Genomic DNA, 13,618 nt, shown 5'->3' with positions numbered 1-13,618 from the left:
TAGTAGAGATGAGATTTCCACCTGGGATTGTCAGTGTCTAAGGCCAGTGCCAACGTCTCCTATTAAACATTAATTGAGTACCTACATTGTATAAAGCATCATGTAAAACACTACAAGGATGGAAAGGTGAGCAGAGTACGGACATACACAGAAATGTGTTGGAAGAAGGACGGGTGTGGTGGCTCATGCCTGTAATCCCAGCACTTTGGGAGGCAGAGATGGGTGGATCACCTGAGGTTGGGAGCTCGAGACCAGCCTGGCCAACATGGTGAAACCCCGTCTCTACTAAAGATACAAAAAATTAGCTGGGCATGGTGGTGGGTGCCTGTAATCCCAGCTACTCGGGAGGCTGAGGCAGGAGAATCACTTGAACCCGGGAGGTGGAGGTTGCAGTGAGCCGAGAATGTGCCATTTCACTCCAGCCTGGGCAATAAGAGCAAAACTCTATCTCAAAAAAAAAAAAAAAAAAAAATGTGTTGGAAGAATACATACTACATCCTTAATTGAGGCTACCTATGCAAGTTGGGTTGGGTAATGGGGATGGGAGTGGAATGGAACATTTGCTTTCTTCTCTGTACATTTTTAAATATAAATTTTTCCACATCAAGCATATACTAATGTTAATGCAAAGCAAAACAAAGCAAACACCTGGAGTTGAACAAGAGAAGGCACCAGACAATAAGAATTTCAGTAGGCACGATCACATACATATACATTAAAACATATTTGCATAAGTACAACAGAATTAGCTAAGCATAGATTAGGCTATTTTTATGGTTACTTCAGCTCCAAGCAATATGTATCCTTGGACAACTACAGCACACATCATCACGAAAAAGATTTCATTCTGTTAAACACTGGTAAGTCTGCTAAATTTGTGTGTCTAGTGGGTTGTGATCATTTGGCACAGTCTCTAATATCTCCCTAAATAAGATCCACTTATCAGAGCACAGATGACTCTCCTTGTACCACTGAGTGTACATGTAGCCCCACGTATCCAGGCAGCTCCTGGCTCATTACAATCCTAGTGAAACACACCCTTCCTCTACATGCTCCCCCATTCCTGGACATCCCCTGCTTGCATCCCTTCCCTTACTCACTTGAGTGGGTACATTCGCAGGGCCACGTCCATGCCTGGAGTGTAGGACAGAAATGCAGCCAAGAGTGTCTCCTCCAGGATCCCAAATATTAGGACTTTGTTTCTGGGTAGAAACATACATGGGTGTGACGGTGAGGGAGAGGAAAAGGCAAGGGGAAATGGTGTGTTCTGGTGTGTAGGGTTTGGGAGAGTGTTGGGGCTGTTTTGTGGGATGTTCACCTCATGCCCTGCTGGAAAGCTGAGTTGCGGCGAGTCTTGGAGATGATGAGATCCGCCCACTGCACAACCACGATGGTGACAAAAAAGGCCGTTTGGCACGTGAACTCCACAACTTTTCGTTGCTCATAGGTCTGGAGAGGGCAGGGAGGAGGAGACAGTGTCAGAAGGGGATTCTGTACACCCTAAGGCTTCTTCCCTCTCCCACCTTCCAGGACCCTGGGGCTGAGTCAGGTCCTCATTTTTTTTTTTTTTTTTTTTTTGAGACGAAGTATCACTCTTGTTGCCCAGGCTGGAGTGCAATGGTGTGGTCTTTGCTTACTGCAACTTCTGCCTCCCCAGTTCAAGCAATTATCCTGCCTCAGCCTCCTGAATAGCTGGGACTACAGGCACCTGCCACCACGCCTGGCTAATTTTGTGTATTTTTAGTAGAGACGGGGTTTCACCATGTTGGCCAGACTGGTCTCGAACTCCTGACCTCAGGCGATTTGACCGCCTCTGCCTTCCAAAGTGCTGGGATTACAGGCGTGAGCCACCACGCCCAGCCAGGTCCTCACTCTTTAGACCCCCACAGCACTTCACAGATGTCTCTGTTTTAGCGCTTTTCATGTTGTATTATGATTTGTTTATGTTTTCCTTGCCTGACTGAGAGCTTCTCAAGAAAAACTACTTGCCTTATTTAGCTCTATGTCCTCTCCCTGTGCTTAGTTCAGTGGATGGCATGTAGCGTGGTCAATAAATATGGATTGAGTTAATAAGAAGGAAGGGGTAAGAGAAGAAGGTGGAGTTAGAGAGGAAGGCAGGGCTGGGCATGGTGACTCACGCCTGTAATCCCAGCACTTTGGGAGGCTGAGGCAGGCGGATCACGAGGTCAGGAGATCAAGACCATCCTGGCCAACATGGTGAAACCCTGTCTGTACTGAAAAATACAAAAAATTAGCCGGACGTGGTGGCGGGTGCCTGTAGTCCCAGCTGCTTGGGAGGCTGAGGTGAGAGAATGGCGTGAACCTGGGAGGCGCCACTGCACTCCAGTCTGGGCAACAGAGTGAGACTCTGTCTCAAAAAAAAAAAAAAAAAAAAAAAAAAAAAAGCAATAAAAAGAGAGGAAGGCAGAGTCAGGAGATATAGGTCAGAAAGGGTGGGGCCAGAGGACAGTGTGAATACAGGGGGGAAAGAAATACCCCAAAGAGTGGTATCAGATAGGAGACATTCATTCATTCGCTTGCTCTTTCATTCACACTTTACACATAAGGAACTTAGAGTCTAGTGGGGAAAATAAATATGCTCACCATGTCAGCACAATAGATAGGTTATAAAAGAGAGATTGCAGAGGGCTATGGGAACACAGAAGAGGTGCATCTAAATTACACTGGAGAGAAAAGCTTCTGTTTTAAAAACTAAAACAGCATGTTTATAAATAACTCGTAGATCAAATAAATTTGAAAATATGGAAGACTGCACAATCATGAAATACTACGTATCAGACCGCATGGGATGGGGTAAAGTTGTACTTGGAGAGGAATATAGAGCCTTAAACGATAGAAGACAAGACAAAGGCTGGAAATTGATGAGCCAAGCATGGAACTTAGATTAAGACCAATCAGCATGTTTGTGTGCATCAGATCATCCCACCACTGTCCATCACAGTCAGTTGCCATTTCCTGCATCACTCACTATCATTTCTTGAAGATTTTAGCTTCTGACACTGTTACTCCACTATTACTTCTGTCCTTGTTTTTGGAGATTGAAATGTCCATGTTGATGATCCTTCCAATGCTGTGGTCTCACAGTTCCTTGATCTTCTCCTCCAATGATACTGTCCTCCACTCCCCACCTGGGCTGCTTGCTCCCATCCTTAAACTCTAGATATTGTCCTTTCCAATACCTATTATTTCTTTGTAATTTCAAGCATCTTTCTCTCTCTGACCAGCATTTTTATAATTCCATCTCACTCTAGTATCCTAGTTCCAACACTTCTTGGACCCCCCCTGGACTTACAATCTCTTGATTAAATGTGTTATATATTTGGTTATTATCTGTCTTCCCATCCCCACCTAGAAATAAGCTCCATGAGAGCAATAACTTGATGATTTTTGTTCACTGTCATATCCCCAGGCCCTAGAACAGTACCTGGTACATAGAAGATGCTCAGTAAACATTGTCTGAATGAACAAGTGAGTGGGGGAATCACTGGAATTAATGAAAGATATTTAGAAAGCAAGGAGCGATCCTTGCTTCTACAGTGCATCATGCACTTCCTGGGTGGGTGGCTCTATACTAGATTATCTGAAAATTACAGTCATACAAGAGACACGGACGTGCCTTTATAGAGTTTGTTGCTCAGGGCAACTGTTCTCAACACATTTTTGTGATACTTCAAGATGTCTTCAATGTGCAGGGGGGAATTCTTAACTTTTTACCTCAAATTACTTTTAATTACCATTAATTTACTGTCAATAAATTTATGCCATGCTGCATCTTGGCAGCAGGGAGGAAGTATCAAGATGGAAAACAAGGGCTTGAGCTGGGAGTTGAGATGTCAGCAGGGTGCACAGCAATGAGAACTTTGGGTGTCATTGGATCCTGGAGCAGTGTTGATAGCTGGGAATATTGACATCTGATGGCCTTTATAAGACTCAGCTAGTGGAAGCCAAGTGAGGGGCATCTTCCCAGCAATTCAGATTTGAACACAATTTGAGAAACCTGCAATTGGCTAGGTTTGGAGACATCATGGTGAAGTGGGAAAGTGCTGGGCAGGGATCAAGAGTCCAGAATTCAAGTCCAGCTCTTTTAGGAATTCACTGTGGGACTTTGAGCAAGTTACAGAATCTTCCTAGATCAGTTTCCTCATCTGTAGAATGATGATAATTGACTGTGTCCTCTATGACACCACAATTCTAGCAATAATTGGTGTCACATGTCACATGTCCCACTATCTTAGAAATTGGGACAAGAGTATTCACAGATACCAAAAAAGCATACTTACTAAAATTCTTGCACACATATTGTTGGGGAGAGGGCTTCAGTTTGAGCTTCATTCATCTTGGATGTTAGAAAAGACAACTATAGAGAGGTATCCTCTAGGTTAAAAAGGTTTAGAATGATTAGGAAGGGATATACAAAGAAAATAGGTTTTCAGGTTTTTTTTTCTTTGAGATGGAGTCTCGCTCTGTCACCAGGCTGAAGTACAGTGGCGCAATCTCGGCTCACTGCAATCTCTGCCTCCTGGGATCAAGCGATTCTCCTGCCTCAGCCTCCTGAGTAGCTGGGATTACAGGCATGCGCCACCATCCCCAGCTAATTTTTGTATTTTTAGTAGAGACGGGGTTTCCTCATGTTGGCCAGGATGGTCTCGATCTCTTGACCTCGTAATCCACCTACCTCTGCCTCCCAAAGGGCTGGGATTACAGGCGTGAGTCCCTGTGCCCGGCTGGTTTTCAGAATTTATATTTATTTATTTAGTTAGTTTTTGAGACAGAGTTTTACTCTTGTTGTCCAGGCTGGAGTGCAATGGCATGATTTGGGCTCACTGCAACATTTGCCCCCCGGGTTCAAGTGATTCTCCTGTCTCAGCCTCCTGAGTGGTTGGGATTACAGGCACACGCCACCAGGCCCGGCTAATTTTGTACTTTTAGTAGAGATGGGGTATCTCCATGTTGGTCAGACTGGTCTTGACTCCCAACCTCAGGTGATCCACCCGCCTCGGCCTCCCAAAGTGCTGGGATTGCAGATGTGAGCCACCGTGTCTGGTCTCAAATTTTAAATCATATCATTTGAACTGTCAGGGAGGAAGAGTATAACAGGAGAGGACCCAGCATTTATTTCTGGGGCAATCATGGTTAGAACCTGGGACAACAGAAACCGGCTCAGAAAAGTTGATATGACAGACTTCAAGGAGCCAAAGGACCCAGACAGGCAGGGCCAGACAACAGACAGGAGGGGCCAGCTGGAATGAGCCTATGCTAAACAGAAGAGGATTTGCTGTTGTGACTGGAGACTGAGGGCAAGTGTGAGAATGCTCATACAGGACTGAAGAAAAGGCATCAGCTCTGCTTGTGTGGTGCTTCCCTTCTTCCCTCTTAAAAAATTTGCTAGACCCACTCTCCCCTGTCACTCTCACTCTTACTGGTCTCAGCTCCTACCTTATCCCTTCTACTCACCCACTGCTGTCCGTAGCTGTCCTCCAGGTCATTCAAGTATTTATCTTCCCAGTGGAGGCGGATGCCCAGCAGATCAACAGGCCTAAAACCATTCTCAGCCAGGATTACAAAGTAGGTAAAGAATCCAGCCAGAGCCTGGATCATCCCTGTGAATGACAGAGTTGCAGGACAGGGGAGCTTGGTTCAGAGAAGGGCCCCAAAAGGTAGGCCAGGGGAGGGCTGGGGGCTGGGACTTGCTTCTGGCTGGGCTGGTGTGTGTGTGAAGAGTAACGTGGAAGAGTCTTGCCATCAGCCGCCTGAGCCTGTCATCTCTCATCTCTGTGGGACTTTCCTTCAAGCCCTGACATTTATTTCTAAACTCTGACCCAGAGTCAGCTTTGAATCATATAATCTTAAAACTAAAAAGGACTTTAGAGGCCACTGATTCCCTCTCCCAATTTTTTTTTTTTTTTTTTTTGAGACAGGATCTTACTCTGTTCATCGCTCACCCTATTTTCTGAAATACCATTGCACTTGGAAACTCAAGAACAAAGACTTCTAATGACTCTCAAATGTCTGTCAAGGCTGACCCCAACACAAGTGATATCTATGTCTACAGCCTTATTTTTCACTACTTTATAAAGACTAAGGGTTCTACCAACCTGGTTTATTCACTCTTCTCTAACTGTGCCATATGAAATTCCCCACTCCTTTGGTCTCCCACACCTGACCATACACTTACTAGTCTAAGCCCCATTTTCCCACACCAAGTTTAAGTCCTATTTCCTGCAAAAGGCTTCTCTGGCTATCCTCATAATGGTGAGCCTACTTGCTTTGTAATCCTGTAGCATGTTCTGTCTATACTCATTACTTGGCACTTGGAGATGCTATCATTTTATGTATCTTTGTTCCTTTTGTACTGGACTCTAAGTCAAGGGCAGATCAGAGGTGAGTGGTTCTTTGTGTTTTCAGGGCCTAGAACAGTTTGTTGCTGAGAAAATATCTCCCTGACTTCCAAACTGAGATGGCTTACGTTGCCAGGCAGGGGCAACCACTCCCCGCTCCCTCCACTCCTCATTCCTCTGGGCGCACCAATCTGTCCATAGGCCATGCCAATGAGACGGTGGTTCACCAGATTATCCGTCTTTGGGTTCCGTGGAAGCCTCTTCATGATGTCGCTTTCAGCTGACTCATAAGCCAAGGAGATGGCAGGGACCTGGAGGATGGAGGGTGGGGACGACAGGGGTCACAAAGTTCAGAAGGAAACTCAGCAGTAATTCGAGCTCTACCCCTCTGTCTTGACGCAGCCTCAATCCATCTCACAGGAGGTGCGAGAGCTGGGTCATAAGTAGGTTGTCATGAGTTTTAGTAAGGTAGCTCCAGGCAGAAAGAAGGGAGCTTAGGAGGCAGAATTCTGGGAACCTCCGGCTCACCAGCTTGGCCCTTACCATGTCAGTGCCGAGATCAATGCAGAGGATGGTTATGGTTCCCAGAGGCAGGGGTATACCGAGGATGATGAACATCAGGAAGGGGGTGATCTCAGGGATGTTGCTGGTCAGGGTGTACATGATGGATTTCTTCAGGTTGTCAAAGATCAGGCGGCCTGGAGAGGATGGTCAACCTTCTGTGAGAAGCCCTGGGAGAACACACCTTCCTCATACCAGCTCCAGGACAGACAGGCCACCTCAAAGAAGTGTCACAGTCCAGGAAAGGGTCTGGAAGTCCTAGACCTCTAGGGTCCCAGTATTGTTTCAAAATTGTGTGCCTTTTAATCGGAGCCATGCCGTCTGTGTACTCTCTGTTCTTAGATTCACCCTAGCTAACGTTATCTGATCTCTGAAAATTAGCAGGGTTGGGCCTGGTTAATCCTGCGATGTTTGAGAATGTCAGTATAAAAGCCTTTACAAGATTAAGGCTGAAATGGAAAGAGCCGGGGCTTGGGACAGGCTTGCGTTCAAATCCCATCTTCTGCCATAGCTAGCTGTGACCTTGGGCACCCTCACGTCTGTGAGTTTCATTCCTCCTGCCTTGCAAGATTGCTGCATCCATCTTGACTGCCTTTTCAAAGATCGAATCCCTCTCTGCACTCTCTGCTTGGTCTGTCCCATGACACTTATCTTCTTTTAACATACTATAGAATTTACTTATTTGATTGTCTGTCATCCCCACTAGAAATTAAGTTACATGAGGGCAGGGATTTGTGTCTTTTGTTCTCCCTACTGTTGTATCCCCAGTATCAAGCATAGTGCCTCCCACATAATCAGTGTTCAAACGAACTTATCGAATTGAGTGGATATAAAATACCAAGCAAAGTGTCAGGATTATGCAAGGTTTCAATAAAATGGTAATCATTATTATGATGTGGATTGCTATATGTTTTAGTAAGATAGCTCCAGGCAGAAAGCAGGGAACCTGGAATGCAGAATTCTTGGGCTCTCCTGTTTGCCGGAGGGCATGCTCTTCACAATTCTCTGGGGCAGAGGGTGTGTAATTGGGCTCATGCAGTCAATTCATGGGTCAAGCTCCAGCTGATCCTGATGTGTCACCATTATTTAGGCAACAGGTACCTAGAAGACCCTCCTAAAGATGGCAGCGCATGGAATAGTTCCAGGGGTGTGGCTACATCTTGGAACTTGCTGTGGGCCTACTTGAATTCCAATGAGAGGACAATGAAGATATTATGTTATACCAGAGTCCCAGTCTCCCTGATAGGAAAATAAAATGAATAAAGTGGACTTTTCTCTGCTCTCATCAAAAGGTGCAGATAGTGATGTACCAGCTGATCTAATTTGCAAAATTTTGTCTTATAGTGATTTTCTTCCGAGCCCGTACAGGCTCATGGAGGTTGGATGATGGGAACACAGAAAGAGGGGATGTACACCAACCCCCACCTGAGTACAAGGTTGAAGTCTCCACCCTGGGCACCCTGCCTCCTCACCCTCCTCCACCCCTGTGACGATGGAGGCAAAGTTGTCGTCCAGCAGGATCATGTCGGCTGCCTGCTTAGAGACGTCAGAGCCAGAGATGCCCATGGCAATGCCAATGTCAGCCTTCTTCAGTGCAGGGGAGTCGTTCACCCCATCACCCGTCACGGCCACAATGGCTCCCTGAGGAAGTCCAGACAGAGGGAGTGAAAAATTTATTGCATCAGATCCAGAACTAGTCCCAAAGATCAGTATGATTACTGCATCCCTCGTTTCCTGATGTAATCATGCTTGATCTAGGGCTCCTGTTCTTCTTCCACTCCTCCTGAGATATTTAAACTTTCAGGGAGCCCCCAAACTGAAGGCCACCACGGAGGTTCCAGATGGGTACTCTCTGGAGTCTCCTCCAGCCCAGCCCATATGTTCCTCTGCTTGATTTGGAACTGGGTTAAGCCACAGGAGTTCTGCCAGTTTCCTTGGGGCTCCTTTTCCTTCCTTACCAGCCTCTGACATCCCTCGACAATGATGAGCTTCTGCTGAGGGGAGGTCCGAGCAAACACAATCTCAGCGTGGTTCTGGAGGATCTGATCAAGCTGCTGTGACTGTAAGTCCTTTAGTTCTGTACCATGCACCACAATGGCTTTGGCAGCACTGAGGGAAAATAATTTCAAAAGGCTAGTTTTGGGTGTTGAGAATTCACCAGGGGTCTTGGTGCCAATCTTGACTATAGCTTCATTGCTTCTTCTTTCAACCTAGTCTCCTCACTTGTCCCTAGCCCTATATTGTCCCCAAATTAACACATCCTATTCCCTCCCCACACTTTTGTCAACCACTTCTCTCTTTACTTCTTTCTTCATCTTGCTTCCTACCTATTGAAGGAGACTCCAAGAACTTTAGTAAAGTGGCCTCTGGGTGGGGCAGGCTGGGGATGGAGGGAACATGGCAGATCTTGAGTTCTTTAGTGATCTCACCTGGCATCAACCTTGCTAATAGGGATCTTAAGCCGGGCAGCAACTTCCTCTGCCGTCTCAGTGCCTTCTGAGATGATGCCCACACCCTTGGCAATGGCCTTAGCTGTAATGGGATGATCTCCTGTTACCATGATCACCTGGGTTGGGAAGGGGAGGGAAGAGGAGCAGAATCATCTTCAGAGCCTGGATCCTTCATCTTTCTCCTCTAAGAACTGACAGACCACTGCTTTTTTCCAACAAGGATTTTAGTTGCTCATTCCCAAGAACTTGTGGTGTAGACCAAAAACCATGCTACTGTGATTTCAACCCTCGGGAGTGGGTCAAGACCATGAGACCATAAAACAGGACAATTTGGGTCCTAGATTTACCAGGAATAAGCCAGAGATTTGACTATATTCAGAATTTCATTTAATTGCTCCAGAAGCTATTCTGCTTTCTTAAGTGCAAAGGCAGAAACACCTACACATAGAACAAGTGGTAATAAAGGAATGTCTGGAATAATCCATCTGCCTAGCAAAATTTCATCTAAGGCCCAGTGCGTTGAAATTCTCACTCTACCTTTCTTCTTTCTGTGGCCTCACCCTGCCCCTTGGTTTCAGCTTGGTTTTGGATACCTGGTACCTAGTCCTGTCCCATTTCTACCCAAAGATGAATACCCAGGCTATGTGCTTTCATAGCATTCCATTCCTGTCATATTTCAGCACTTGCCACACTTCTCTGTATGGTGATTGCCTGTTTCTCTCTCTCCCGCACTAGACTGAGAGCTCTGCAAGGGTGGCTTCCTTGTAAAGTTTCCTGCCCTAGCACAATGCCTAGCACGTAGTAAGCCATCAACAAATAATTACTGAATGAAGGAATGGAGGAATGATCACTACCTGGAAATCACTGCTCAAGGTTCCCAAGTCCCTCCCAGCACACACGGCCCAGACTGACCCCAGACAAACTGCCAACAGTCACAGGTCTAACATAGAGCCAGTTCCAACAGAGAGCACCTAGTTCTCTTTAAATACCTCCAATCCCCCAAACCTAGGAGCCAGAATATACAGGTAATCCAGAATGTAAGGTATGAGCAGGGAAGGTGTCTATATCTAAGCTGTAAAGATGTGTATGAGTCTTAGAATTTGACCCAGGACACATGGGACACAGAACATCTCAGAATTTGAAGAATTCTATTGCTGCCATTCCATGAAGTTCAAGGCCCAACCTGACCAAAGAGGATTTTCTACCTCTGGGTTTGTTCTGAAGCTGAACTTCACTCTCGGTTGGACTGATTTTTGGTTTCCAGTTTTTACACCTGGACATATACCTCTTAGGGCAGCTGTTCACACCCACTGAAGATCCTTCAGCTCTCAATATCTCGTTCTCACTATTGCCTGGTCCAGAGCCCCAGCCCTCCTAGCCTCACCCTTTTACCACCCATCTCGGCAGCACATTTACACGATGTCTTCTAGCACTTTGCTATTCCTAGTGTGGTCTGCAGACCAGCAGCAACAGCATCGCCTGGGAGCTTGTCAAAAATGCAGTCTCTCAGGTTTTCCTGGACCTTCTGAAGCCAGATATGCATTTCAGAACGATCCCTGAGGGATCTGCACGCACGCTGGTCTGAGAAGCACTGTGCTGGACACTGGTTCTCAGACTTCTCTGCTCATTGGAAACTCCAGGAAAGTTTTTAAAAATACTGTTGCCAGGATCCTATCCTGAGAGTTTCTAATTAAATTAGTCTGGGGTGTGTCCCAGACATCCAATTTTTAAAGGCTGCCTGGTGATTCTAATGTTCAATACAAGTGGAATTCTAACTAGAGAGGAAACTTACTATTAAATAGGAATCAGAAGCCCAAGGAAACAGAAATCGGCTCAATTAAACTAAGATTATTGAGCACCTACTCTGTGCAAGGCCTTCTAGTAGATGCTCCAACTTGTGACAGGTGGGGGGCTCCTGGGCTGGCAAGTTATTTACCTTAATTCCTGCACTACGACACTTGCTCACAGCATCAGGCACGGCAGCTCGGGGAGGGTCAATCATGGATATGAGGCCCACAAAACAAAGGTTATCCATGGGGAAATTTATTTCATCTGTATTAAACGGGAATCCCTTGGAGAAGCTGCTAGGCAGATTCAAGAAGCAGAAGCCTGGAGAGACACAGAGGGAGGGACCAGTATCATCCAGCACTCTACATTCCTATCTGCTTACCCCAACATCCCTGATTTCTCACGCCACGGATAATAACCATTTTGATGCCATTCTTTAAAAAATTCTCCTATAGCTCCTCACCTAGCACACGTTCCCCAAGACCTCCCAGTTCTAAATAGGCCTTTTGGAAGGCTTCCTTCATTTCATCGTTCATTGGGTACTCTTGCCCATTCAGAAGAAAAGTAGAACAAAACTCCAAGATCCTCTCCGGAGCACCCTTCATCATCAGTACGTGGGTCTGGGAGCTGTCCTCCCGAAGGTGGATGGACATCTAGGGAGAGCAGAGGGAGCACTGATGGGACAGGAGGAGAGAACAAGGATCAGGGGCAAAAAGAAGGGGAAGATTTCAAAGGTAAAAAGACAGACAACGTGTTTCATACTCCCATTTCTTTTGTTCCCTCCCCTCCCCAGTCACATCTCGCCCAGGTTGAGCCCAGCTCCTCCTCCTTTTTCCAGGAAACTGCAGCCTGGTATTATTTGCACAGGAATCTCTATTATCTTCTCAGCCGGAAGCTCCCTGGGGGCAGGACCAGGCACTCTCACTTTCCCCCTGCATCCTTCCTTGCCAACTGGATGGCAAGAGAGCAGAAATAGTGGGACTGGCAAAGAAAGAAAGCAGAGTAGACAGGAAAGAAAAAGAGTCTGAAGGCCAGGCGTAGAGGCTCATGCCTGTAATCCCAGCACTTTGGGAGGCTGAGGCGGGTGGATTGCTTGAGGTCAGGCATTCAAGACTAGCCTGGCCAGCATGGCAAAGCCCCGTCTCTACTAAAAATACAAAAATTAGCTGGGCATGGTGGTATGTGCCTGTAATCCCAGCCACTTGGGAGGCTGAGGCAGGAGAATCGCTGGAACCCTGGAGGCAGAGGTTGCAGTGAGCCAAGATTGCACTATTGCACTCCAGCCTGGGTGACAGAGCCAGATTCTACCTCAAAAAAAAAAAAAAAAAAAAAAAAAAAAAAAAAAAAAAAAAAAGTCCAAAGACCTATGTTCTGGGGCCAGCAAGAATGCATTATGGCCTCAGATCAGTTCATTTAACCTTGCAAAATCTTAGTTCCTTCGACGAAACATAAAAGTGTCTGCCTGGCCTCCTTCCTGGGGTTTTTTGTTGTGTTTCGTTTTTGTGTTTGAAGACGGAGTCTTACTCTGTCACCCAGGCTGGAGTGCAGTGGTGTGATCTCAGCTCACAGCAACCTCTGCCTCTGGGTTCAAGTGATTCTCCTGCTTCAGCCTCCTGAGTAGCTGGGAGTACAGGCACCGCCACTATGCTGGGCTGATTTTTTGCATTTTTCGCAGAGACGGGGGTTTCACCATGTTGGTCAGGCTGGTCTTGAACTCCTGACCTCAGGTCATCTGCCCACATTGGCCTCCCAAACTGCTGGGATTATAGGCATGAACCACCACACGTGGCCCTTCATTGGGTTTTTATAAGAGATAGTGTAGAAAATACTTTGACAACTGTGAAGTACAATCCAAAAATAAGTTAGTCATTCTAGTGCCTGGGCCTCTGTCTCCTAAAAGCATGAGAAGTCTCCTGAGAGGGGCTAGCTAGTGTGGCTGGGCATGGGGATCCTTGTGGCTGTGGTGAGGGAGGGAAAGGGCACATTCATGAAATGAACCCGAGGGGACAACCCACAGCAAGGAGAGAGAAATGTGGGTTTTGCATTTCCTCTTGATCTCTGATGTATGAAAAGGAGCTCTCCATGGGGTTCCTCTTGTGATGGACAGGAAATGCCCGCTAGGTCGCCTGTTGAGAACAAAATCGAGGCATTGAAAGGAACAGTGGGAGTGCAGAGGAGGCCAGACTGTACTGCCCACAGTACAGTAAGCGGGGTGGGAAACCAGTGCACAAAACGTGGTTACAACTGTTCTTTTAGTTTGTTCAGTTACATTCAAAATATGCTTAAGCAATTAAGAGGAAGAACCGTAACTCACTTAAGCAGAAAGCTGGAGAAGGTTTAAAGAGCTCAGTTTTCTAAGTGCTCAGTAAAATGTGTTGAATAAGTGAAGGGCCCAGGAGGTGAAGGCAAGACCTATTAGTAATTTGGTCACGGAAGAAAATCACATGTTGATAGAAAATT

General features: G+C 46.3%; 1 protein-coding gene across 1 annotated transcript in view; it reads right to left on the bottom strand.

Annotated features, from left to right (window-relative positions):
- Positions 1-13,618, bottom strand: part of LOC112619203 (sodium/potassium-transporting ATPase subunit alpha-4) — a 36,993-nt gene that overhangs the window by 4,062 nt on the left and 19,313 nt on the right. The window contains exons 11-20 of the mRNA XM_025377155.1: positions 11,622-11,811; positions 11,307-11,479; positions 9,350-9,486; positions 8,879-9,029; positions 8,393-8,561; positions 6,903-7,057; positions 6,547-6,670; positions 5,476-5,621; positions 1,319-1,449; positions 1,101-1,202 (exon numbers count right to left, since the gene is read on the bottom strand). Coding sequence (XP_025232940.1) covers positions 1,101-1,202; positions 1,319-1,449; positions 5,476-5,621; positions 6,547-6,670; positions 6,903-7,057; positions 8,393-8,561; positions 8,879-9,029; positions 9,350-9,486; positions 11,307-11,479; positions 11,622-11,811 — 1,478 coding nt within the window. The remainder of the gene's footprint in view (positions 1-1,100; positions 1,203-1,318; positions 1,450-5,475; positions 5,622-6,546; positions 6,671-6,902; positions 7,058-8,392; positions 8,562-8,878; positions 9,030-9,349; positions 9,487-11,306; positions 11,480-11,621; positions 11,812-13,618) is intronic.

The sequence above is a fragment of the Theropithecus gelada genome, chromosome 1 (genome assembly GCF_003255815.1).
Source record: "Theropithecus gelada isolate Dixy chromosome 1, Tgel_1.0, whole genome shotgun sequence".
In the NCBI taxonomy this organism is placed as follows: domain Eukaryota; kingdom Metazoa; phylum Chordata; class Mammalia; order Primates; family Cercopithecidae; genus Theropithecus; species Theropithecus gelada.
Note: the sequence above shows the minus strand (reverse complement) of the source record. Positions and strands in the feature narration are given on the sequence as shown.